The sequence below is a fragment of the Mus caroli genome, unplaced genomic scaffold, assembly GCF_978045245.1.
Source record: "Mus caroli unplaced genomic scaffold, Mus_caroli_1 scaffold_14, whole genome shotgun sequence".
Taxonomy (NCBI): domain Eukaryota; kingdom Metazoa; phylum Chordata; class Mammalia; order Rodentia; family Muridae; genus Mus; species Mus caroli.
Window position 1 is genome coordinate 71741961 of NW_028227269.1, and position 26416 is coordinate 71768376.

The 26416-nt window shown below is 42.4% G+C and overlaps 1 protein-coding gene across 1 annotated transcript in view; it reads left to right on the plus strand.

Moving 5' to 3' along the window:
- Slc38a6 (solute carrier family 38 member 6) overlaps nt 1-26416 on the plus strand; it is a 62131-nt gene that overhangs the window by 4096 nt on the left and 31619 nt on the right. Inside the window, exons 3-5 of the mRNA XM_021179271.3 lie at nt 792-865; nt 19853-19905; nt 23941-23980. Coding sequence (XP_021034930.1) covers nt 792-865; nt 19853-19905; nt 23941-23980 — 167 coding nt within the window. The remainder of the gene's footprint in view (nt 1-791; nt 866-19852; nt 19906-23940; nt 23981-26416) is intronic.

Sequence of the window (26416 nt, forward strand, 5' to 3'; positions counted from 1 at the left end):
AAAGACTCACTTCACTTTCTTCTCTTTCTTCCAAATGTCTTAATAAGCAAAACCGCTTCTAAGTAGCCCACTCTGCTTTCGTTGGTGTTGTCACAGTGTAATTTTGTGAGGTCTCTGATGTTGGTTTTCTGAATGCTTGCTACTTACCAGTAAGTATTTAGTGCCTCACAGAAAGGATTTCTGTGCCTTTGCTATGGTGCACTGGGGACCTGGGTTTTGCTAGAAGCCTACCTTGCCAGGATCTTTCGGAGAATAAGCAGGAATTATTTATGCCATTTGTTTTCGCAGTGTGTACACGGGTTTTTAGATTGTATCCTTAGACATGTGTTAATTGCCTTGTTCGGGGCTGAGCTGGGAAGAAGTACATGCTCCATAGAGCCTGAAAATCGTCCGCTCAACAGTACAGGCAAAGCCATGGTTAAAGGGCCCACATCACTGGAAGGAGAGGGAGTTGGGGAAATGGGGCAAGAGGAAGTCATTAAGACTTAGAACAGGAAAATTAGTCACTAAAGGGAAATATTTAAATCACTGAGTGCTGAAATGCAGTCAGCAGACAGTGCAAAGTGAGGGATTTGTGTTTTAAGTAGTTTATTTCTTTCTGATTTCTCTTTTCATTTTAAAAGCATTTCATTTTGACTTAAGTACAACTCGGTAAATACAGAACAGTGATTTCTTTGATGTCTGCAGTTCTGATTCTCAGAGACAGTCCCTATGAGCATCTGACTGAAGAAATGACGGATCATGAAAAAGCAAGCTTGGGGGAAGCCTAACGGTGTTGTTTTATGTTTTAGTTTCCTGCTGCTGTTTGTTGCTCTCCTGGCTTCTTACTCAGTCCATCTCCTGCTTGCCATGTGCATCCACACCGGTGAGTAACACCATGCTGTCTCACTTGACCTAGCCTCGTGCATAAGAAATGAATGTCTCCCCTCTGATGTGTGAGAGTCAAGTGAAAGCATACGTATTTAGCAGGCACAAACAGGCCCCAGGCTTGGAACTCCAACACCACACACACCCCAAGTGTCTGGTTTCCAATGAGCATATATCATTAATGGTGTGGTGATTGGTTTTGTTTTCTTGTGCTAAGGACAAAAGCTGCCATTGTTTGTTTGTTGTTGGGTTTTGTTTTGTTTCCCCAAGACAGGGTTTCTGTTTGTAGTCCTAGCTGTAGAACTTGCTCAGTAGACCAGGCTGGCCTCAAGCTCAGACCCATCTGCCTCTGCCTCCTATGTGGTGAAATCAAAGGTGCGCCACCACCTCCCAGAGAAAGCTGGTGTTTTGATCACCTGCTCTCTCTTAGCTTTGAATTAAATTTGTGTTGCAGTCCAACACCAGCTTCACCTCTGCAAGGTGGAACTCTCTTTGTTCTCACTGTTTTTGTGGCTTTCAGAGGCAGCATTCATGCTCCAAATAGATTTTGTTGTTGTTGTTTGTTTGATTGTTGGGTTTTTTGAGACGGGGGTTTCTCTGTGTAGTCCTGGCTGTCCTGGAACTCACTTTGTAGACCAGGCTGGCCTCAAACTACCGCCTACTGCTACCTCCCAAGTGCTGGGATTAAAGGCATGCGCCACCACGGCCCAGCCAAATAGATTTTTTGAAGTGGGATTATTCTAGGGCCCAAACAAATGAGAACCATAAAGGTATTGTTTTGAGATTTTGAGACTCTTGAGAGCAGAGTTCTAAAACAACCATTCCACTTTATTTTCCTTGTCTGTGGGTCAGAAAAGCCTCTTTTGTTGTGTTTGATGGACAGATTTAGTAACAAATCACCTAGGTGATTCTTGATTCTTACACAAAACCAATTTAGGATCCAGAGCTTAGAGCTGCAGCTTCTACCAGTAGCTGGGTGGTGTTGACAGGCAGGCTGACCAATGCTTGCCTCTGCCTTCAGGGCAAATGTACAAACTGATTTAAACAAAACAAAACCCACAGAAGGCAGTGTAAGGTGGCTGTTTTCACAGCTCGTTACTGTGAACTCAGGAATAATAATACCTTTAGATAGCATTTGTAAGTCCTGCCAGGAATATCAGTCACACATGGAAAAGGTTCTTTAAATCAGGATACTTCCTCTAGCATTGTAATAGATTCTTTTGATCCATGCTGTTAAAAGATGAAAACTTGACTCAACTGTGCAGCAGTCAGTTTTAGTGTAATTATTTGGGACTAGTATTTAAATTGGTAGAATTTTAAAAGTAATATTAATTTTATCCTTCAGAGCATTTAACCTTAATATTCTGACACTGTTGTTAACTGTGGGACACATGAAGTGAGAACACCTGTTTCTCTTCCCTTTTCCTCTTTTCTTCTCTGTAGCTTGGTTGGGTCCTGAACTAACCTCTCCAAGGCTCTCCACTCACACTGCTGCCCTGTCTACACCGACTGCTCAGTCCCTGTAAGGTGCTCACTCAGTGGAGGTAGGCTATCTCGTGCGCTCCTGTGACACTGCAGAATGGTGTGTGGTTATCTCCCCCTCTGTTGGGTGACTACCGTAAAGGGGTATTATGTTCATGTTAGAAAAAAAGAGTTAAAATCTTTCTAAAAGATAATATTTTTGTTTTGTTTGGTTGGTTAGTTGGCTTTTGTCTAGAGTTAAAAGGTGAAGAGAAAACTTCATGTGTATAAAAGGAAAGGATCTTTTCACATGAAATTGTTTTACTTGAAATTATAAGCAGCATTGCATTTTGTCTGTGGGGACTTGGGAACGGAGGAGGCACGTCACGGTGCTACATGCCCCCAGCCTTACTTCATTGACTGTGCAATGGTTTTGACAACACTTTCCTCCTAGGACTGTTCTGAGAATGAAGCAAAACCATGAATATAAGATGTAAGAATGGGCTGAATGGTGAGCTCTTTGGGAAAGAATCTCAAAGAACTGCACAGTCTTACACAGGATGTAATCTCAGAAGTGCTGGCTGCTGGTCATTGTGTGAAAACACGGCTTATGCTCTGGGATTAGAACAATTGCCCTCCCTCCTCTGGCCTCCACATCACCATCAGCAGATGGGACCCAGTGTTCTGGGGCAGTGTACTGCTTCTGGCTCCTCCTCCCCACACTGCGCACTACGTCATGGCCATTGTGTGCCTTCCGAGCCACTGGTTTAATGGGAGTGCAGTGTTTATCTCACGTCAGTAACTTCAGGAATCTCGTTTATCTCCATTCCCCAGACTCTGACCCATGGGCTCACTGTCTATTCTATGGCCTCATCTTTTACTGTTTTCCAACTCCCCAAACCCCAGATCATGGTACATAGCACTGGGGCAGTAGATGAGCCCTTACATCCAGATCTGTAGGCAGCAGGAAGGAAGAAAGCTAGAAGGGGCCTGGTGTGGGCTTTGTCTCTTAGTGACATACCTTCTCCAACAAGACCACACCCTCTAATATTTTCCAAAGAATTTCATCAACTGGAAACCAAACATTCAAATAGTGACCCTATGGGGGCATTCTCATTCAAACTAGCATGGTACCTCTGGTTGGCCTAAAAAGAAACTTTCTTTCTTGTTTATTTATGAATTTTATGTATGTAGGTGCTTTGTTGTATGTATGTCTGCATACCACAAGAAGGCATTGGATCATAAGCTGTGATGTGTTTGCTTAGAATTGAACTCAGAACCTCTGGAAGAATAGCCAGTGTTCTTAAGTGCTGAGCCATCTCTCCAGACAAGCCTGGAACTTCCTATGTAGTCCAGACTGGCCTCATATTGACAGTTTCTCCTGCTTCTGCCTCCTAAGTATTGAGATTAAAGGCATGCCCTGACATGCCCTGCTCTCAGGCACTTTCTTATGTGCAGTGAAAACCCAAGCCTCTTTAAGAACAACATTTATTAAGTTGATTGTGTGCCCAGCAGTGTCATAAGAGATCCACATGTGTAACCTAACAACTGCATCAGCTAGGTTTTTGTCATCTGTGTTAGAGGCTAGCAAAAGGAAACAGTAAAAGATGAAGTGGATTCCTGCAGGCTGCATAGTCAGTTGGCTGGTTAGAACTAATCTTGCATGTCAAAGCATGTCGTACCAAGTGGTACATAGTCTGTGCCACTTCCCACCATGCAAACCTTGAAGCTTAATTCCAGGGGAAGTAAAGGGAGCTCTGCATTTGACTCTGGGTCATCCTTCTGGAGGTAGAGCTCAAGTGAGACTGCGCAGGCTGAGGAAGAGGCACATTAGCAGAAGGGTGGCATGGCCATCTCCTCTCACACGGATTGCAGGATGCTTTGTATAGAATTTGTTCTGCCCAAAATAAAATACCTCCAGCTACAAATGACTGGGGGGTGGGGGAGCTTTCGAGAAAGCCACGGCTTCTTCCTGTGACTAAGCCTGTTAGTCAGAAGTCGAGCTTCCATTTACCCTTTGAGTGCCTCACAGTTTGTCAACAGATAGCTCCGTGGTGCGAGACAGTTTAGAGAATGATCTGTGCTAAAACAACCACAAAAGAAATACAGAAACAACAGTGAGGTGCCTTCTTAAGTATACGCAAATGACAGATCTAAATCAGTGTCCCAGCAGATGCTAGGAAGGCTGGGACAAGAGGAACCGACTTCTCAGCCACCCTGGAAGGAGACCAGCAGGCCTTTGTGGTTGTTTATTCTTATAAAACCATACTTGTACCACAGGGTCTGGCAGGCTTACTCCTCTTGGCATCTATCCAAAGACTTAGGTCTACACAAAACTTACATATGCGATGTTTATAGCAGTTGTATTTATAAATTGCCAAATTTAGGGAGTGCCCAAGTACCCTTCAGTAGATGAATGCCCAAGCGAACAGTGACATTGAAACAACAGAAAATTATTTTGTACTAATAAGAAATGAAGCATCAGGCCCTGAAGCGGCATGGAGGACTCATAAAAGCAAATTATCAGGTGAAAGAAACCATATGCTGCAAGAGCCCTGCTTGCAGGTGTGCATACACAGAGTGAAGCCAGCCTCTGTGTGTGTGTGTGTGGGGGGGTAATGTCCGCCCTTTGTTGTGGCAGTATTCGCAATGGTGAAACATAGAAACACCCTGCGTGCCTTTCAGTTGAAGAATATAGGTAAAGAAGCACTGATCTCTGTGTATATTGAAATATTATCCTGCCTTTAAAAACGGGCTAAAAAGGGGGAGGCTTCCCAGTGACAGGAGCACAGAGGAGCCTGGCAGACATCATGACAACGATGAAGTGAGATAAGGCAGACAGGAAGAAAACCGTGTGTTCTCACATGTGGACACTAACAAAGGCAGTTAAGAAGCAGGATGAGACTGTTTGACAGGGATACTGGCCGGGGGTGGGGTGGGGGGAAGATGGGAAGTTCCTGATTGAGGGACACAGGATGCCGAGTCTGGAAATATGATGCACAGCATGTTGGTCGTGGTGAATATCAAGGTTATTGGAAATTTGCCAAGAGAATAAAGAGGGGCAGAAGTGGGGGGGGGGAAGGTTGAGTGGATATGATTATTTCCTTGAATATCATAGTTTCAATGTATATCAAAACATGTTGAACACTTTAGATATACATAATTAAGAGAAAGAAGAGACCAACCAGAGAAGATTGTGTATGATTTGGTCTCAGCTCTATGACCTTATAGGAAGGCAAAACCATGAAGAGTAAAGGAGTCAGCGGTTAGCAGGGGTTAGGAGGGAAGGATGATTGAAAAGGAGATGATTTAGGGCAGAGGGAAGGTGTCATGTGACAGCTCAGTGGTGGATATGCACTCATCAAGATCCGTAGACTGTCTGCCCAGTGCCAAAGGGGAACCTTCATAGCAACTGTGGATTGGTTTTGTATGATGTTGACAGGCCAGAGCTCCTTGATAATAACAGATGTACCATTGTATAGCTGGAAGGTATGTGGGGCAGACAGTGTATCACGGCCTTAAACTTTATTAATTTTGCTGAGACCCTACAAACAACCTAAAAATATAATCTGTTACAGAAAAGCAAATGGTGAGAGAAAATAATACAGGAACAACACGAAGAGTAAAAATGAATAATAAAAGCCCACAAGGCCTCATTCCTACATAAAGAACTATAGGCAAGTAAGGAATTCGGAGAAAGGGAGAAATAGTCTTCCCCAATGAAGAACACACCAATTGATTATCCAATACCAAATGGTCAGCCAGAAACATTCACTAAAGCATCATTATATAAATTGAGAAGATTGAATTTATGTATTTAAAAATATATATGTATATGCATATACCATATGAGTATGTAACAACAATAAATGGGGGAAGGGGCCATGAGTTTGAACAAGAAGGGGTAGATGAGAGGGAGGAAAGGAGGGTGTCTTAGTCAGGGTTTCTACTCCTGCACAAACATGACCAAGAAGCAAGTTGGAGAGGAAAGGGTTTATTCAGCTTACACTTCCATACTGTTGTTCATCACAAAGGAAGTCAGGACTGGAACTCAAGCAGGTCAGGAAGCAAGAGCTTATGCAGAGGCTGTGGAGGGATGTTCTTTACTGGCTTGCTTCCCCTGGCTTGCTCAGCCTGCTCTTTTATAGAACCAAGACTACCAGCCCAGAGATGGTCCCACCCACAAGGGGCCTTTCCCCCTTGATCACTAATTGAGAAAATGCCTTACAGTTGGATCTCATGGAGGCATTTCCTCAACTGAAGCTCCTTTCACTGTGATTACTCCAGCTGTGTCAAGTTGACACAAAACTAGCCAGTACAAAAGGGCTGGGGAAGTGATGTTGCTAACTACAATAGCAAGGAAAAAAAAAGTTCTTAAAAAGAAACAGCAAACAAGGGTCTCTTCTAATCTAGAATAAAAACATGCACTCTAATATGTGAAATAATAAATAATGCATCTGTATAATAACAAGAAAATAATATCGAAAGGAAAGGTATCCAGAAACCACAAGTGCCATAGAAGTTAGAGAAAACAAGAAAAAAGGGAAGAGGAGAGAAGAGAAGGAAGGAAAGAGAAAATAAAATTACTTTTGTAGTCGGACTGGAACACTTAATTTCCAGGGATTCTCACAGAAAGAATAAACAGCTTGAAAATGAGAGAAGAGATTACTACCATACCACCTTGAATGTGCCCAGTTTTCACCTGAAAATGAAAGAAAAAAATTAAAAAGTTAGAGCAGTCCAGGAGACCAGCATGCAAGTGAGAGACCGTGCACAGAAGGGGATAAATGGAAAAGCAGGGAATTATCAACAGAATAACATAGAAGAGCTGGTGTAACTTTAAGAAAACAAGCTTCCACAATAACATATTCCTTCTAGAAGATCATTGTAAAATAATTCACACCAATTGTATTGCAAATGATGGGAAAGCCAGTTTTAAAAGATGGTATCTTAAAAGTTTACACAGAAGAGACAAATAAACAGGAAGTGGCTGTTGGTTAGAAGTGCCTCTTATGAAAGCCTGGACCATAGCACCCTGGTGGCTCTAGCTGCCAGCCTGTCCAAAAAGACCAGGCTCCAGCTTCAGCAGAAAGTGCCTCCAAGGAAAGAGGCAGATGGCGCTAGGGGAGGATCCCCAGCGGCTTCATCTGCCTTCCACATGCAGTGTGTGCATCCATGGCGAAGTGTGTGCACCCACGGAGAGGTGTGAGCGCACGACATACACACACCTCATACACACAAACAAGGAAATAAAAATCAATACATAGTAGCAGTTTTTACAGGAGCTGTAAAGTGGACTGTATATCAGTCTTTTTGCAATTCTTAGAAAAGATGCTTGTAAACTAGAATTCCATACCCAGCCAAACTCATGGGAACATGGTTTCAGTAATGACATTTCATACATGCAATGTCTGAGAAACAGTCCCTCCAGTATACTTACGTAATAAGCAGTTTAAGAGTGAAGGATGCTCGCCAGAATTCAGGAGTAACAGAAATGAGGAATCGGGAGAGAAGGAAAGGAAACTCCCAGGACAGCAGATCCAAGCTCCCGTGCGCTTCTCACAGAAGCATAGCACTGCTGCCAGGCCATTCTGCTCTCAGCATCCTTTGCAGGGTGGCAGCTCTAATTTCCACTCTCTGACCTTGAGTAGAGAGAGGTAGGTAGGTACAGAAGGCTCAGGGATGGAATCAAGGCAGTCAGTGTACAGAGCCAGCACAGGAGTGACGTCCAAGTGGTAGTAAAGACGAAGGAGCTCTGGTTTGGGCCTTGTGGGCCACTGAGCAAGGCCATTAGTGGAACACAGAAGGCAGAGGTGACTCAAGATTAAAAGTTCAGTTTTGAATATATGGACTTTGAAGTACGTGTGGGTGGAATGGTCTGAGCTCTGAAGCATAGGATAGAGGTTCATTGCTTCGGTATTCTTTTATCTGTTAGAGTAAGGGAATAATCAGAGACAAGTGCATGAGCAGATGATTCATGCTGTAGTGTGCCTAACATGGGGACTAGGTGAGAAGTCTGGGGCAAGTGAGGAGGAAAGCGTGGGTACTGTTGGAGGGACGGGACTTAGGGAATATTCCTAGATCACTGGGCTGAAAAAGCTAGCAGACACAAAGCATATCCTGTGCATTATACACAATGTACCCAAAGTAACTTACCACTGCTGTTGAGTAAGGTATAAAGGAGAAAATTGGAGGGAAGATCCTGAAGAATATATAAGGATTTGCCCAGGGAATGAGAACCCACTGGGATGATTGAATAAGTCCAGGTAGAGAACAGAATCTACCACTTGCTCTGTCCAAAGAGAATTTTGGCTCTTTTAGAGTGCATGATATAGCCTGTAACTCCAATAAAGAGTTTTGAGTACATTTCTCTTCCTCTTCCTAAAGAAGGCTACTGGAGGTGCGTGTGCACACATATGTGCGGAGGCCAGAGGTCAACAGTGGGTGTGTTCTTCACTCTCCCTCTAGTTTTTAAGGCGGGGTCTCATGGAACCTGGAGCTCACCAGCTTCACAGCTGGCGGCTGAGCCCAGTGAACAAATTCTGAGAATCCACCTGTCCTGCCAACTGCTGGAACTGCAGGCACTAGACTATGGCAAGCTTTTGTGGGTGCTGGCAATCCAAACTCAGGTCTCACTGCTTGAGGGGCAGGCACTTTAGCTGAACCATCTCCCTAGCCCCAAGGTTATCATTCTCCATGATGGCTTGAAACTCTACTCATGATGAAAAAAAGATGTTTCTATAAGCTCTGGTTTCTTCTTCTTTTTTTAAAAAAAGTAATTTTTATTTATTTATTTATTTATTTATTTACTGTACATTGGTGTCTATGTGAGCGTGTCAGATCTCCTGGAACTGGAATTACAGATAGTTGTGAACTGCTGTGTAGGTGCTGGGAATTGAACCCAGGTCCTTTTTGAAGAGCAACCAGTGCTTTTAGCCTCTGAGCCATCTTCCCAGCCCCTTTTGTTTATTTTAAAGCAGAAGGCTTTTAATCAATGATTGGCAGCCCTCCCATGGAGCTCTGGCCTGGACTTTACTATATAGGTCGGGCTAACTTGCTACTTGAAGTGACCCTCCTGATTGGTGGGGTTTAAGAGTGTACTACCACACCCGAGTAACATCTTCTTTTTTTTTTTTTGGTTTTTTTTTTTTTTTTTTCGAGACAGGGTTTCTCTGTATAGCTCTGGCTGTCCTGGAACTCACTTTGTAGACCAGGCTGGCCTCGAACTCAGAAATCCACCTGCCTCTGCCTCCCAAGTGCTGGGATTAAAGGCATGCGCCACCACGCCCGGCTAGAGTAACATCTTCTTAACCAGGTATTTCCCAGCTGCTGCTTCCTGTCTGCTATGAAATTCCCTCCCTGACAGGCTGCATACTGCCCTTCCAAGGACAGCCACATTTCTGGAACCTGTGAGTGTCATGTCAAAAGAAGAGTCCCTTTACAGACGGGACTAAGGATGTTGAAATGGAGAATTGTCTTGGCAGACTCTAAATTTGGTTACATGTGTCATGAAAGGAAGATCACAGACAAGAGAGAAGTGCAGAATGGCCACACATAGATCACAGGCACTTGACCACAAATCCCGGAGCCACCAGAAGCTGAAAAAGGCTAGTAATAGATTCTCTCCAGAAGTGGGGACTCAAGTTGGCACCCAGATTATGACCCAGCGAATCTAATTTTGAACTTCTCTGTCCTAAACTGTGAAGCAATAATTTTCTGTTTTTTCAAGCCACCAAGTTTGTGATAATTGGTTACATCAGCCATAGTGAACTAAACCTTGCTTACAGTAAGAAAATGCCACAACATTCTGATAACAAAGAACATGCACCAGTGTGATTTTTCCTTTAGAAACAAGTTTTTGGTAAAGTTCCAAATGTAGTGTTGAGAGTGTTTCCTGCACTTGTATGGTAATTGACTTCCTGGGAGCTATGTTTATATCCAAACCACTAGCCATTGTTTTCATAGCGTCTACCATGTCCTTGCCCCAGCAGGACATCCAATGAAAGCTGGAGATAGCTTTGATAGAATTGAGTGGAAGCATTAGAACTGTGGAGAGATCACATTTCCCTGTTAACATTTAACATGCATGGCAAAAGTTCGGCCAGCCGCAGAGGCATGTGCCTATAATCCCACTCTCAGAAGGCTGAGTCAGGAGGATCAAGAGTTCAAAGTCAGCCTGCAGACTGAGATCCTGAATCAAAAGAACTGAATGACAAGCAGTCAAAACAACCTTTAAAATGTCCTTATGTAGACGATGAATCTCTATATGTTTAACATCAACATAGCATTTCCAAGAAAGCTGACACCTGGGGCTTCTTGGATTTCCTTCTGCCCAGCCTTGGTCTGGGTGTCCTGGGAGGGTTTTGAATCACTTTTAGGTCATAATGAATTCCATTTGGGATGTGAGAGACTCAGAACTAGAACTAAAACTAAAAGAGATGACACCAGGGTGTGTGTCATGCAAGTATGACTCTCTGCAGACACCTGCTGGTTAGGAAATGTAGTCAGGCACGGTGCTGTAGTAGCCTCTATTTCCTTTTAGAACTGTGAGCATAACTGTGTGCACTCAGGGTAAATAACCGAGTGAATCGGTTATTTGAGGCAGTTTCAGTGGATTAGTGTTTTTGTGTCTTGCTTTATATTACTGATTCTTGACTGGGTGTGATTTCTCCCCCAGAGCATCTGGCAGTGGCTACAGACATTTCTGGTTCTCATGCCCAGGGATGGGATGGATGGACATGGTGCTATTGGCCTCCAGTGTGTTAAGGCCAGGGATCCTGTTGAACATCCCACAGTACACAGACAGCTCTATCTGACAGAGAGCTACATGGTCATGAGCAGCCCTGGGCTAGATTGTGTGTACGATGTGTGTGTATGATCTGCTCATCATTTTACCTAATGCTAGGGTAGGAACTTTCTTTGCAGAAGCTAAGCTTTCTGCTGTTGGGTAGGGAAGAATGGCTGTGAGCTCCTGAAGCATTCCTTTTTATTGATGGTGAGTATGCATGTGTGTGCATGTTGAGTATGGATGTGTGTAGCATGGTACATGCATACAGGTCTGAGAACAACTTCATGGTTTTCTCCTCTCAGCTTTACATGGGTGCCAGGGAGGGAATACCCTGAACCTTCTCACTCTTCCTCATTGTTGTCTTAATCAGAAACGTACATGCTTGGGTCTGGAGGAAGGGCTCAGGAGTTAAGACCACTGGCTGCTCGTGTAGAGGATCTGGGTTCTATTCCCAGCACAACACACGGTGGGAATTTAGCTCAAGGGAATCTGATGCCCTATTTTGGTCTCTGCAGGCACCAGGCATGATCACAGTGCACTGACAGATGTGCAGGAAAAACATTCATACACATAAAATAAAGGTTTTGTTGTTGTTTTGAGACAGGATCTCTTTATGTAGCCCTGTCTGTCCTGGAACTCACTATATAGACTCCTCTAGCCTCTTAATTCACAGAAATCCATCTGTCTCTTCCTTTCAAGTGCTGTGATTAAAGATGTGCACCCCCATGCCTGGCCTGTAGACCCCAGTATATACTTATAAGTGTGAGGCCATGCAGTCTTATGAGATTCTTCTGTTGGCCTTTTCATGTTTAAATTATAATCTCCTATTTATTAAGGGCTTTTTTCTCCCACTCTTTTTTTTTTTGTTTTTTTTCGAGACAGGGTTTTTCTGTAAAGTCCTGGCTGTCCTGGAACTCACTTTGTAGACCAGGCTGGCCTCGAACTCAGAAATCCGCCTGCCTCTGCCTCCCGAGTGCTGGGATTAAAGGCGTGCGCCACCACGACCGGCTCTCCCACTCTTTATTGTAAGCAGTAAGGACTTAGCTCAGATGGACCAGATTTCCCCTTACCTCTCTTGACTTCCATTTCTACTCAGTAGATCATCACTGATCATTTCAGATATAACTGCAGAATATACAGAACCTTGGTTTAGTTTCCATTGGCTGGAAAGCTCTTTTCAGCTCCTGTCTCTCCTTCCCACAGAGCATGTTCTTCTCTTATGCCAGCGGTCCTCAACCCTCCTAATGCTGAGACCCTTTAATATAGTGTCTTAGTCAGGGTTTCTATTCCTGCACAAACATCATAACCAAGAAGCAAGTTGGGAGGTAAGGGTTTATTCGGCTTGCATTTCCACATTGCTGTTCATCACTTTAAAAAAAGTCAGGACTGGAACTCAAGCAGGTCAGGAAGTGGGAGCTGATGCAGAGGCCATGGAGAGGTGTTATTTACTGGCTTGCTTTCTCTGCCTTACTCAGCTTGCTCTCTTATAGAACCAGGACTACCAGCCCAGAGATGGTCCCACCCACAATGGGCCCTCCCCCCTTGATCACTAATTGAGAAAATGCCTTACGGCTGGATCTCATGGAGGCATTTCCCCAACTGAAGCTCCTTTCTCTGTGATAACTCCAGCTTGAGTCAAGTTGACACACAAAACCAGTCAGTATATACAGTTCCTCATGTCCTGGTGACTCCAACCATAAAATTATGTTCATTGCTACTTCATGACTGTAATTTTGATATTACTATGAACTGTGATGTAAATATTTTTGAAGATAAAAGTTTGTCAAAGGGGTCACAATCCACAGATTGAGAACTTCTGCCTTACACTGTCAAAGATAGCATTTGTTTTGTATTTTGTGATGATTCCTAAAGTATTCATATTATCTGTAGATTGAGTTTAATGGGCGAAAACCAGTGCGTCTGTTAATAGGCTGTGACTGTAAATATTCCTCACTGCACAGCTAACTAGTCCAGAACCTTCCTATGCATGCAGTATTTCAGCCTCTGTTGGCAACTGAAAGAATGCCTTAGTATCCTGTCATTCTGTTTTCTTCTAGTGCATGGAAAGATTGTTAGTCATATCATAACCAGTTGGCACAGTGACACTGAAGTGTATATTAAGAAAGATCAGAAGTAGTCTTAAAACTAGTGAATATCCAAGAACTTTATTGCCCTCTATACACTGTTAGGAAAAAAAAAAAGCAAGAAGAAAATGATGGAAAACAGAAGAAAGAAAAGAATTTCAGAATAATAAGAGTACTTTCCAAATGGCCAACTTTCTGAGAGTTGAACTATGTTTGGATAACTTGTGTCCCTCAATCCAGATCCAAAGATAATATTGCTTCTGCTGAAACTTGGGCTCATACCGTAACCAGAGTTTATTAATTGTCCTATTTCATTGAGGAAAAAATGCAAAGCAGACAGGCTCTGGAGTAACTAGCTGGACGTGTTCCACTGCCTCGTGGGAAGCAGCTTTCCAGGGATGACTGTGGAGGCCGGGAGCCGTGGCCCTGATGGCGTTAAGGATAAAGTCCCCGTGTACTGGAGAAGACTCACAGCCTCTCCATTCCTCCAAAAGACAGCACTGATTACTTTTAATATATATATAAAAAAATGATTTCTAAAAACACACTGCTAGTGATTGCTTCAGCTCATAGGAAGGTTTGCTCCAAGTGCTACTTGTAGAGGCCTGCATTAATTACATAGTTATGATGTCATTCCTATTCTATAGAACTATGCCACTCTCTCATTGGTTATCAACACTTAGTTTTGTGTCTCTGAAACATCTTCTTAATGTTTGTAATGCTGTAAAATGTATGAAGGAACCAAAAACAAACAAGCAAACAAACAAAAAAAAAATTCCTTTGCTTGTAAATCAAGCAGCAAATTACTTGGCACTAGAAAAATAAATAGAATTTCAGTTTAACTGCCAACTCGAAGTGGAACTAGAGGAAGTGGAACTATTTCAGTGTTGTTGGGTTTTTGTTGTGAAGCAGCTTAGGGGGTCTTGCTGTGTTGCTCACCTGCTTTCAAATTCTTATTCTCAAGTGATCCTCCTGCCTCAGCTTCACAAGTAACTGGCATTCCAGGCCTGTGCCAATACGTTTGACATTGCAGTTCTTAAAAACAAAGTTCCGCCTTTGCTGTACAAGTCATTATAACGTATTTGAGCTCCTTTCCTCAAAAATTCGGAAAGCCAAAGAAAAGTGATTAAAGACTTTCTCACTGTTTATGTGTCTACTTCATGGATTGTATTTGAATCCTGGTTTTCTTTTTCCCACTTAAAATAATATGGGCATTTTCTTGTTATTATAAATGGGCTTTCATGGTTGTATTAATCTACTAGTTATCAGTACCATGATTTACTTAAGCACCTTGTTGCACATTTCAGTTAGCCCTGGGTTTCCAGTGTAAATCACAGCATGATTAAATATCTAGTGAGGTCCCTGGTTTTATTCTTAACTCCTAGGACCAAATCTCCCAGGGTCAAATTTAAAGGGTGGCCGTCAGTCTTTCAGACTGCATCCTGACCATCACTCCAGTCTGTGACTCTCACCAGCATGTAGAAACAGACCAAGCCACAGAAGACAGCTTGGAAATTGCTTCCCAGTGCTCTTGGTTCACTGGCTAAGATGTGGAGAAAGCACTTGGCTGGCTGTGTCCGAATTTCATTTTCACAAAGCCTCAAAGCAAAGCCAGAAGCCATTATTCATATTCCTGATGTCTCAGGCAGGGGAAAGTGCTTCTAATTTTTGCAACATAAAAGAGGCCCTGATGACAGTGACAGAGCTGAGCATGACCCAGACCTGCTGACTGGAAAGCTAGATTTAGGGCTGGAGCACTGGACCCGCCCCCAGCTAAAAGCCTTTCCTCTTTCAGTTTGGGACTTTGTGATACTTAGAGATATTTTATGAGGCTGAAGAAATAGTAGAACCAGAGGGCAAGTTTGAGATTGCACAACTTCACAAGCTGCAGCTAAAACTGTCTTCATTAAGCGGTTATATTCGCTGTGTTTTCTGGCACAAGCAATCCGGTTGGATTTTAACTTTTAAAATTTAGAATTAATGTTTAGTGTTTAAATTTAATATTGAAATACCTGCTCCCTTTAGGATTTTTCAGTGTGGTTTTTTTTGTTTTGTTTTGTTTTGTTTGTTTGTTTTTGCTAATTGGTATTTGTTTTCCCTGTTTCCCAGATACACAAACAATTAATTGATACTTTCCACTGCTTAAATATAAAACAAGGCTGGCATGTAGAACATCTATGTAGTATGTAAAAGGCTTGAATCCAGTACCCTACACAAACATGAAGCAAACAGACATTTGCTTACATACTGACAAACAGATACAAAAGAGGTCATTTGAAAAGCAACGACACTGGAAAACTTCATTGCCTTAAGTCCTTAAAAGAAATGTTTTTCTTATTTATTTTCATTTTAAAACATGATCTGGTGTGATTTTTCTGTTGCCATATTAGATCTGTTCAGATTAACAAGCATATATGCTCCTTGACATGATATTATAAGGGAATTAATGAGCTATTTAACTGTTTTATTTATGGGAAGAGAAGAATTTTGGTTTCAAAAGAACTTGACCCTAGGGGAAAGACTGATTATATCCTAGGGAATATGAAAGTGAATTTTAGTAGAAGTCATCTTGAGGAAGAGCATTTGAAACAATGTACTTCAAATGCTTGCATCACGATAGAGGGTTAATATCCAATATATACGAAGAACTCAAGAAGGTAGACTCCAGAGAACCAGATAACCCTATTTAAAAAATAGGGTGCAAGCCGAGCATGGTGGCGCACGCCTTTAATCCCAGCACTCGGGAGGGAGAGACAGGCGGATTTCTGAGTTCGAGGCCAACCTGGTCTACAAAGTGAGTTCCAGGACAGCCGGGACTATACAGAGAAACCCTGTCTCGAAAAACCAAAAAAAAAAAAAAAAAAAAAAATAGGGTGCAGAGCTAAACAAAGAATTCTCAACTGAGGAATACCGAATGGCTGAGATGCACCTAAGAAAATGTTCAACATTCTTAGTCATCAGGGAATTGCAAATCAAAACAACCCTGAGATTCTACCTCATATCAGTCAGAATGGCTAAGATTAAAAACTCAGGTGACAGCAGATGCTGGCAAGGTGGGATTGCAAGCTGGTACAACCACTCTGAAAATCAGTTTGAGGTTCCTCAGAAAATCAGACATAGTACCTGAGGATCCTGCAATACCTCTCCTGGGCATGTACCCAGAAGATACTCCAACGTGTAATAAGGACACATGCCCCACTATGTTCATAGCAGCCTTATTTATAATAGCCAGAAGCTGGAAAGAACCCAGACATCTCTCAACAGAGGAATGGATACAGAAAATATGGTACATTTACACAATGGAGTACTATGCAGCTATTAAAAACAATGAATTTATGAAATTCTTAGGCAAATGGATGGATCTAGAGGATATCATCCTGAGTGAGGTAACACAATCACAAAAGAACACACATGATATGCACTCACTGATATGTGGATATTAGCCCAGAAACCTAGAATACCCAAGATACAATTCGCAAAACACATGAAACTCAAGAAGGAAGACCAAAGTGTGGATACTTCAATCCCTCTTAAAAAGGGGAACAAAATACCCATGGAAGCAGTTACAGAGACAAAGTATGGAGCCGAGACTTGAAGGAATGACCATCCAGAGACTGCCCCACCTGGGGATCCATTCCATATACAATCACCAAACCCAGACACTATTGTGGATGCCAACAAGCATTTGCTGACAGGAGCCTGATATAGCTGTCTCTTGAGAGGTTCTGCCAGTGCCTGACAAATACAGAAGTGGATGCTCACAGTCATCCATTGAACTGAGCACAGGGTCCCCAATGAAGGAACTGGAAAAAGTACCTAAGGATCTGAAGGGGTTTGTAGCCCCATAGGAGGAACATCAATATGAACTAACCAGTACCCCTAGAGTTCCCTGGGACTAAACCACCAACCAAAGAAAACACATGGTGGGACTCGTGGCTCTAGCTGCATATGTAGCAGAGGATGGCCTAGTTGGTCATCAGTGGGAGGAGAGGCCCTTGGTCCTGTGAAGGTTCTGTGCCCCAGCATAGGGGAATGCCAGGGCCAGGAAGCGGGAGTGGATGGGTTGGTGAGCAGGGGAAGAGGATAGGGGGTTTTCAGAGGGGAAACCAGGAAGGAGATAACATTTGAAATGTAAATAAAGAAAATATCTAATTAAAAAAAAAAAGAAGAAGAAGAAGAAGGAAAAAAATGCTCAGATCATCACAAGAATGCTGCAGTCATAAAAACTGGATCTTTACTGCCTTCATCTCCTCGGCCCTCCCTGTAATCTCATTTTGTCTTTCTAAGTTTGTCTCACTATATGCATCACTACAATTATCCTGTTTAATTCTATTTAATTCAGCTTAAGTTTACATAGATGGTAGTATTGCGTATTTGTGGAATGTTGATGAATTAATTGAACATGCAGTTTAAGCTCACAGCTGTATCTAATAAGATGTAAGTGTGGCCATCACTGAGAAAGACAGAAACCATGACCGGCATTGCTGATGAGTCACCATTACGTCTGACTAGACAGTGACTAAAGGGGGAAGGGCTCAGAGAATGGGCGTGTTTATCATTGGAAAACCAGGAATTTGTTTTTCAAGTAGTAAGGCATTTAGGTCAAGTAATTTTTATAAAGTGATTTAAAAAAAAAAAAAAAACGGACAACATAGAAATGTTTTTCTTAAGCAGTAATGGAAGTCTGGAGCCATGGTGCGTGGGTTCCTGTCAACCTGCCAGAAACAGGGGCTGTTAGCCCAGTTTTCTTAACGTTTAAGGGACCACACTTCAGGTTTGGTCTTTGGCCTCTCTACAGAAAAGAATTTCTGTTCAAACCAGTATGAACCAGAGTTGGAGTTTATTAAATGACATTTTTAATATAAACTTTGAGCACAAGTTTGAGAGAAAGAGGCTGCTATGAAACATGACACACCTGAGTGCGAGCGTGGGCTTCCCTAGGCCTGTGTGACCTTCATAACTGTATGACCTTCATACAGGCCTACCCAGATAAAGTATATCTTCAGTACTAAACTGTATATGTGTGCAATGTTTAACAATTCAAATGTAAATGCATTTTAAAAACTAGATATGTCACTCAAAAAAAGATTCCCAGTCCCTTGAACCTTGGTAATAGGTTGTAAAAAATACCCTTTTATTATTCAGTATCCCACTGTCTTCTTCCTGGTTCAGAGTTACTATATGGGATCCACCTATGATTTTTAAAATGTTTGTTTTTATGTATGTGAATATTCTTCATTCTAAACATACAAAAGGATTTTTTGTTGTTGTTCCCAAGTCTCAGTTGGAAAAAGCCCACATATGTCCAAAGAGATGCACTAAAACTGGCTTTAACTAGTCCGTGACTAACAGAAAGTATATATGGCTCTCCCAAGCCTAGTGTCTCCCAGCCTACTTCTCACTGTAAGTGCTATGGGCTTATGCACTTCCTGGACTAGAGAGCCTCGTGAACTGGGTAGAACACAAGGCTGTCTGGGCAGAGTGTAACGTGACTCTCTTACAAGCCTCCTCATTTTCCTCTGTATTTAATAACCACACTTCTTGAACACAATGAAATGAGAATGTAATTTAACACTCTTATGATGAGAAAAGAAAATATGTGCCCCACTCCCCAACTGTAGGTTGAAGGCACTGTTACTATTGTGAACACATTATCTTCAATCTAAGCTCTTGGAAAGGCAGATGTCCCTGAAATTGTGGCACACCTGTCATACCTCATGTCCGATATCTAGAAATTCTTGCTGGTGACAATTTCTGTTTGGATAGTGTATATCCAAGTACATGAGTCCTGTATATGCAAACAAGGTATTCTCAAGGAATCAGGCCACTGAATTCACGTAGGCTGAGAAGTCTGGACTTGCTAACATCTCCCTATTGTAGTAGACTCTGGCTTTAAAGTGCATGCACCTTTAAAGGTTTTCCCCAAAGTTAGTACCGCTGCTCTATCCATGATTGTAAGGTGGTTAGACCCTAGCCGCTAGATCTCAGTTACCACTGGACAGTTTTTCCTGCTTTTGGTATTTCAGAACATTTAAGAGAATCCCAGGTCTCCCCTAGATGGCCTACAAGATGAGAGCTACCAGATGCCTCTTAGTTGGTTACAGTATTAGTGTGCTGACATTGCTTTTCTTACCATAGTTAGAAACTTAGTAAGAATATAAAATAACCATTAATATGGACATTTAAGAAACAGAATCAGTATGTGAGATACACTAGAGAAGTATAATAAAATGAATCCTTAGGAAATTTAAAAACAAAAACAAAACCAAGCCGTGTGTGTCTGAGTGTTTCCCCTGCATGTGCCTCTGTGCCCTCAGAGGCCGGAAGAGGTCACCAGATCCCCTGAACCTGGAGTTACAGAGCTGTGAGCTACTGACCCATCACTATTTGTCAAAGACAAATTCTGCAAAAACACCTAAATCTTAGACACATGGGTGGCATTTAGAGTGGAAATTAACTTTTCAAAAAGAAAACTCTCAAAGGCTTTGCAGGAAGCAGCTAGGCCTTCCTCCTTCCTCTACCTTCATCCAGGAGGTCCAAGTGACCCCTAGTCCCCATTGGCTGAAGCTGGGAGTGGCACTGTGCCTAGCCTAAGAGAAGTAACCTTCCCAAATAGTTTGTGTAAAATAACAATTGTACTTTGTCGTGACAGCCGTGACGTCTTACGAAGATCTGGGACTCTTCGCTTTTGGATTACCTGGAAAGGTAATTTCAGTCTCCCCTCAGTGTGTCTAGAACCTAAGCGGCATTTCTCTTCTGCTTCACATTCAGAAAGACATATATATATATATATATATATATATATATATATATATATATATAAGAAGGACCTTAAGAGATTGAGAGGAAACGAAAGTAGGAAGAGACGGAACGATGGGAACTGGAAATATGGAGACATCTGCGGCCCTTCCGAAGCCCGCCTCTAAGCCAGTTCAGTTCTAAGTCTTGCTGCTCACCTGATGAACTGCAGAGTAGTAATGGGGGCCGCACAGTTTCCTTATTCGTTTTGGTCAGATCCTCTGAGTAAATCCATAAAAGGGAAGGAAACAATATAGAATTAAAATTATAGCATGCCCATTTTCAAAAGCAGTAATTAGGTAGTATTTTTAAAAGCTGAGCAGTGCTGAAAGATTCCCTAGCTGTCCCATTGTTTATATGTGAGAAAAGTAAGGCTTTTAAGACCTGTTACCAATTGTTACCCAATACTGGTTCTATATCTGAGGACCATAGATGCTACATATGCTGGTTCTCCTTGGATAGTAAATTGTATTTGGCACTGGTTTCCAATAGGTTTTCTAACTATAAAGTTGTCGGGAAACACTGTTCCTAGAGGCCACCATAGCTAAGCATTGCTGATAGGGAACACTGTCCCTAGAGACCACCATAGCTAGGCACTGCTGATAGTGTTACTATGCTTGTGTTCTTTTCCCTGTCTCAAGAGCCAGTTTTAAACCCATAGTTATTCTGGTTTTAAACAAGAATTTTTCTGATTGTAAATCTCTTAGTGCTTTCTGTTTGCATTGATTTTTAAGTTAACAAACAAGTCAGCCAGGCATGCACTTGATACTTTGACACCCATATGCATTGCAGAGTGGCCACATTGGAGCTAGTTAGCCTATGAGTTAGTTGTCTCCCACACTTGTTCTCCTGTTTGTAATCTAAATGGATTCCATCTTGTAAATGGCTAAACTGATTTCTGAGAAGTAAGTCTCAGAGGGAGTCACTTCTCCCCAGTGGGAAGGAAGTCCAGTTCTCTTTACTCCTGGGGTGTAGAGGGAGCACATGAGCCTTAGGTAACACCAGGGCTTTCATCTTCATAATCTAAATAGACAGCCTGCTACTCGAGGGGAAAGGCTTTAGTCAGGCGTCCCCAGGAACATTTTCTTCCCAGAGAACAGAATGTTTAACCTATCTCTGGTTCACTTTCTACGCTATGTGTAGGAAAGAACGAAGAAGAAGAAAATGTGCATAAGACAATGCCCCAGGTCAGGACCCGAGTTCAGATCCCCAGCACCCATGGAAAACCTGGACGTAGCCAAATATTCCTGTAACCCCAGTGCTAAGGGAGAGTGCAGAAACAGGTTCTCACCAAAAGCCAGCTCTAAGTCCAGTCAGAGACTGTCTCATGAAACCGGGTAATCACCTGCAGTATACTGCATAACCCGCACAGCATGTGTGCTTCATTAGCAAGCACATGGGTGCATGCGTATGCATACAACAGGGCACACAACAACTGCAGCTGTAACAGCAACAACAAAGACAAGAAGGGGAACACCCTGGTTGATTTAATGACCTGTAGGTGTGTGTCCTTGTGTCTCCGGTGGCACTCTGCCATTAGCTGGAAGTAGTAGTTCCCGCACCCCTGCATCTTGTCAGTGCAGCCTGAGAGTGTAAGCCGTGGAGTCTGTCTCCTGAACGTGAGCCTTCACCTCACTGTTTACATAGGTGTCCATTCTAAGTAGGCAGCTGCACTGGGCAGAGTGTACCCTGAGTGAGAACTTGTTAGATTCTGCTTGTACTTTGTCCCTATTCTATTATTGATCCGAAATTCCCATTTTCTTCCCTCTGGCTATGATGTGTGGTTGGATAATATCATTTTGAGAATCAAAGAAATCTTTTTTGAAAAATTTAAGGAATGTTTTTTTTAATTGTCTTTAAATTTGTGTGTATACTTTTCAGATGAGTTTAAATTGAGTAGTGCTATGCCATATACTGTAGTAAGCACAGAAAAATATAGATAGGCAGACAGTCATTCTGGCTTTCTAAACATTAAATACCTAATTTTAGCCAAGGAATGGAGAAGGGGTTAGTTCTAAGATGCTGTATTTGCAGTATATTCATAGAAAATAGAGGTATTTCCTGTGTGGCCAGTGGGTTTCATTTGCACTGCAAGCGATACACACAAAGTTAGAACTGTCTTCCCCACAAACAACTGGATTTCTAGGAACTCATTTAAGCTGAGGTGCAAGCTGTCTTGTAGAAAAATCAGAGTGGCCATGACCACTCTCTTAGGGTTACTGTCACTGTGATAGAACATCAGAAACAAAAGCAAACTGGGAGGAAAGGGTTTATTTGGCTTATACTTCCAGGAAACAGTCCATCACTGAAGGAAGTCAGGGCAGGAACTCAAACAGGACAGGAACCTGGAGACAGGAGTGATGCAGAGGCCATGGAAGGGTGTTACTTAGTGGTTTGCTCCTCGTGGCTTGCTCAGAATGCTTTCTTATAGAACCCAGAGCCACCAGCCCAGGGATGGCACCACTATAGGTGGGGTAGGCCCACCCACATCAGTCACTAATTAAGAAAATCCCCTGTAGGCCTGCTGTAGCACCGTGTTACAGAGGCATTTTCTGTTTCCCCAGTGACTCTGGCTTGTATCAAGTTGACATAAACCAGCTAGTACAATAGCATCTCTGGATAGCTTACCAGAGTTTTAGACCATTGCCTTCCTCTTCAGACTGCAGGGACTCTAGTTCTCACTAGTTTCCAGGATAGGCAGAGCTTGTCCCAGGAAGAATTCCCTGTAGAGGTGAACCTTACGTGTGACCTGTCCTCGGTCTGTGGAGGCCTGCATGATTCAAGGTAGCTAGTCAGCTCCAAATGTTTGCTGGTGGTCACAGCCCAGGTGTTGAGTGGTCAGGAGGCCCAAGAAAGTATAATATTTAAACACTTCCTCTCGGTTCTCCAGGAGCTCATCCAAGACCAGAGACAAGAGCCAACAACAGGCAGCTTAGTCATGGACATACTTTAACTCAGTATGTATTGTTAGCCCATTACAGACTTTTGTATTCTGTTTGTTTGTTTGTTTGTTTGTTTTTCAAGACAGGGTTTTTTTGTGTATAGCCCTAGTTTTCTTGGAATTAGCTTTGTAGACCAGACAGAGATCCACTTGCCTCTGCCTCCTGAGCACTGGGATTAAAGGTGAGCTACCCCTACCTGGCTCAACTTTTATACTCTTGAAATTGTGAAAATCACTTCCTGTTTTACTAAATACTAGATGATCTGGCAACATTGGATCCCCTTTCTCAAATGCCTGACTGAAGAGGAAGACTGAGTAGGAAGGAGAGGAGCCGGAGTCACTGTCCTCACCACACCTGCTGCTTTAGACTTAGTTTATTTCAGTCTTTAAGTTTGAAATATTTTGCTTCAATTTTCCTGCTCTGATCATTATATCCTAGCGTTTTCTGCTGTGGCTTGTTTAATCTTTGAGACTGGCATGTCCACAGGACAAGCTGTTGTCAGAAGACATACCAGTCCCTTTATGTACTATATATAGTGTTGGCACCACCCACTCCAATCTGTTTATGGAGATATTAAAGGGAGACTTTTTGAATATTCATTAATTTCATGTAGTACAGTGGGTCTCAATCTGTGGACCACAGCCTTTTTGGGAGTTAAACAACCCTTTCACAGGGACCACCTAAGACCATTGGAAAACACAGGTATGTGCATTACGATTCATAACAGTAGCAACATTATGGTATGAAATAACAATGAAAATAACATTATGATTGGGAGCCACCACAACATGAGGAACTGTATTAAAGGGTCTCAGCCTTAGGAAGGCTGAGAACCACTGAGGTAGGACAAACAGCTGATAAAATTAATTCTTTGCAATCTGTCTCTTTGGTCATGAGTTCTGCATCTATCTTTGTTGGATTTGATATTGGACTTTAATAGAAATCTTTCCTTTTCTACTGTTTTTCCTTTTATCTTCTGAATATATTTGTTCTCTTCTAGGTGGTGGTGGCAGGCACCATAATAATTCAGAATATTGGAGGTAAGCATTGGAAGTGTGTCATGTATACATACAGGTAATGGAAATCATTGTTTTCCTGGTTTCTGGCCTTCCTGCAGGTCTAGCTTGGACACTAAATCTCTGTAGACATAGCCATCTTCAGAAGTCTCTTTATTTGCCTCCTGCTCTTTCTTGGATCCTTTTTAGTGTGGGTGGTAAACATGCTAACGTCCAATCTAGCCAGGTCTTGATTATAGTCGCCCTGCATCTACAGTGCACTCATTAGCTTTCAGTGGCTGTGGTGGTGAGAGGGTGCAGTTTGGAAATGCTCCCAAAGTGAGAATCGACTATTTTTCTTCTGCATTCACCCTGTTAACCCACTCACAGGTGCCCTGTTATAGGGACTAGAGCCCAGTGGGCTGTGTGAACAGTCAGGTGTGCACAATGTCCCCTAGAAGCTAAGACATTAGAAATGACCAAGTGGCTTCAAATAAATCTAAGGACAAGAGACATTCTCAATTTTATCTTTCCTCTGGTCTGTACTAAAACTGATCCTACAAATGATCCTAATTATGAGAACTGTGTTAGAAATGAAAATTACTGCTAATTATAGACAGTTGGCCAAATGTATTAAACATTTAACTCCAAAGTACAGAAATCGCGTATACATGTTGTAAGAGATTTCATAGAGCTGAGCAGCGTCTTCACTTCTTTTTACCACTGGTGGAATGCTAAAGAAATACTGTCAGTGTGTGGAAAATCCACAGGGAAAGTGATGTGAACTTTGGGTCTTACACAAGATTGTGTGCTCACAAGTTTTAATAGTCTTATATAATTATATAATTGAACTTAAGATCTGAGCTATTTCACTGTAAGTATTGTTCAACTAAACTGTACCTTTAGTGTTTTAGTTGTGGGGAGGGAGCATCCGATCAATGAATTGTTATGGAATCCTGAATGTCCACATTTTAATGCTTTGAATTTTCATGAAACAGTGACTTCATACTTCACTCCAGAAACCAGGAAAACTAACCTCCGCCTTTGGGAATTTTTGTAGTACAATTGCTTTCAAGATTTCTTGTAGAATAATTTCTAGTTAGCAAATATGTATTGCTTAACGGCTTAGTTATAATTCTTCTGCAGGCCCTCATTAAGATTTTGTGCAGATTGGATTGAGCTATTGTTGAATAATTTATGTTGAAGATTTAGTTCGGGAATTTGAATCCAATCTCAGCGTGATGCCCATTGTCTGTTTCCTGTAGTTTTAACTGCAGTGACATCTGTTTCTCTAACCTGACTTATCTCTGAGGTCATCGGAAGTGGAAACTTAAGGGTTCTTTGGAAAGTCGGTTGGATGATGTTTTGCTGGGGCAAACACGTGAAGGAACATTTAGCTGAAGTGGACACAGGTGGAAAGGCTAAGGCAGACTCGTGAAGGAAGGTTTAGCTGAAGCAGACACAGGAGAGAGGCTGCTCTGCTAAAGAAAGGACACATGATGAAGGATTCTTTGCTAACAACACACATTTAGGTTGCATAGTTGAGTTATATTTGTCGGGACACCATAGAGAGAAATGCATCAAAAAACTTCTAGTGGTATGCTGCAGTTTCTTGCCATTTCAGCTTCTGCTTCCATTTCTGAAGACTCTGGCTGATTGGCAGAGTGATGTCAGCTGAGACAGGAGCATGAGCTGAGGCAAGACACGTGATGTTTGAAGGGTATAAACAGGACTCTACAGAGTGACAGAGATAGAGCTTGGCTTGCCTATACAGCTAGCTGTAGCTCAAATCTTTGCTGATCTTCGCTTTGCTGAGAGAGGCACAGCTGAGAACTTCTCCTGGTGTCCCTCTGGGTCCCTCCTGCTGACTCAAGCCAAGGCTAAGGCCTGGCTGTCTCTGCTAGGTCATGTCACCAATATTGCTGACCCTAGTCTACTGAATTGGACTGCTGGTGTATCCATGAAATGTTTGTAAGTGGATCGAGCTGCCCCTGTTAACCTGTGAATTGAACTGCTGATTTCCAGACAACACAGACAGGAGTTGCTCCAAAAAACTTTAAATAGCTCCACTTCCCCCATATCCTTTCTTTTCTACTACCTCTGGTGGGTGGTGGATTACAAGGGAGGTTAAAACATTTAAAAAGCCATCATTAAAAATAAGGTTTAAAAAAATCATCTCCACATGTACTCATCTTCTGTGCTGTCAGTTCTTCCAGCGGTTATGGCCCATTCATTCCTCTATGTACTTCCAGCACCCAACAGTGTCTGCAGCTTTGCTGGAATGAGAGGCGCTTAGATGATCAGTCCTCTAGATCTAAGCATTTCGAGTTAGAGAGATGGCTCAGTGGTTAAGAGCACTGACTGCTCTTTTAGAGGACCCAGGTTCAATTCCCAGCCCCCACATGGCAACTCAGATCTGTTTGCAACTCCAGTTCCAGAGGGATTTTATGTCCCCTTCTGGCCTCCCAAGTGCTACATGCA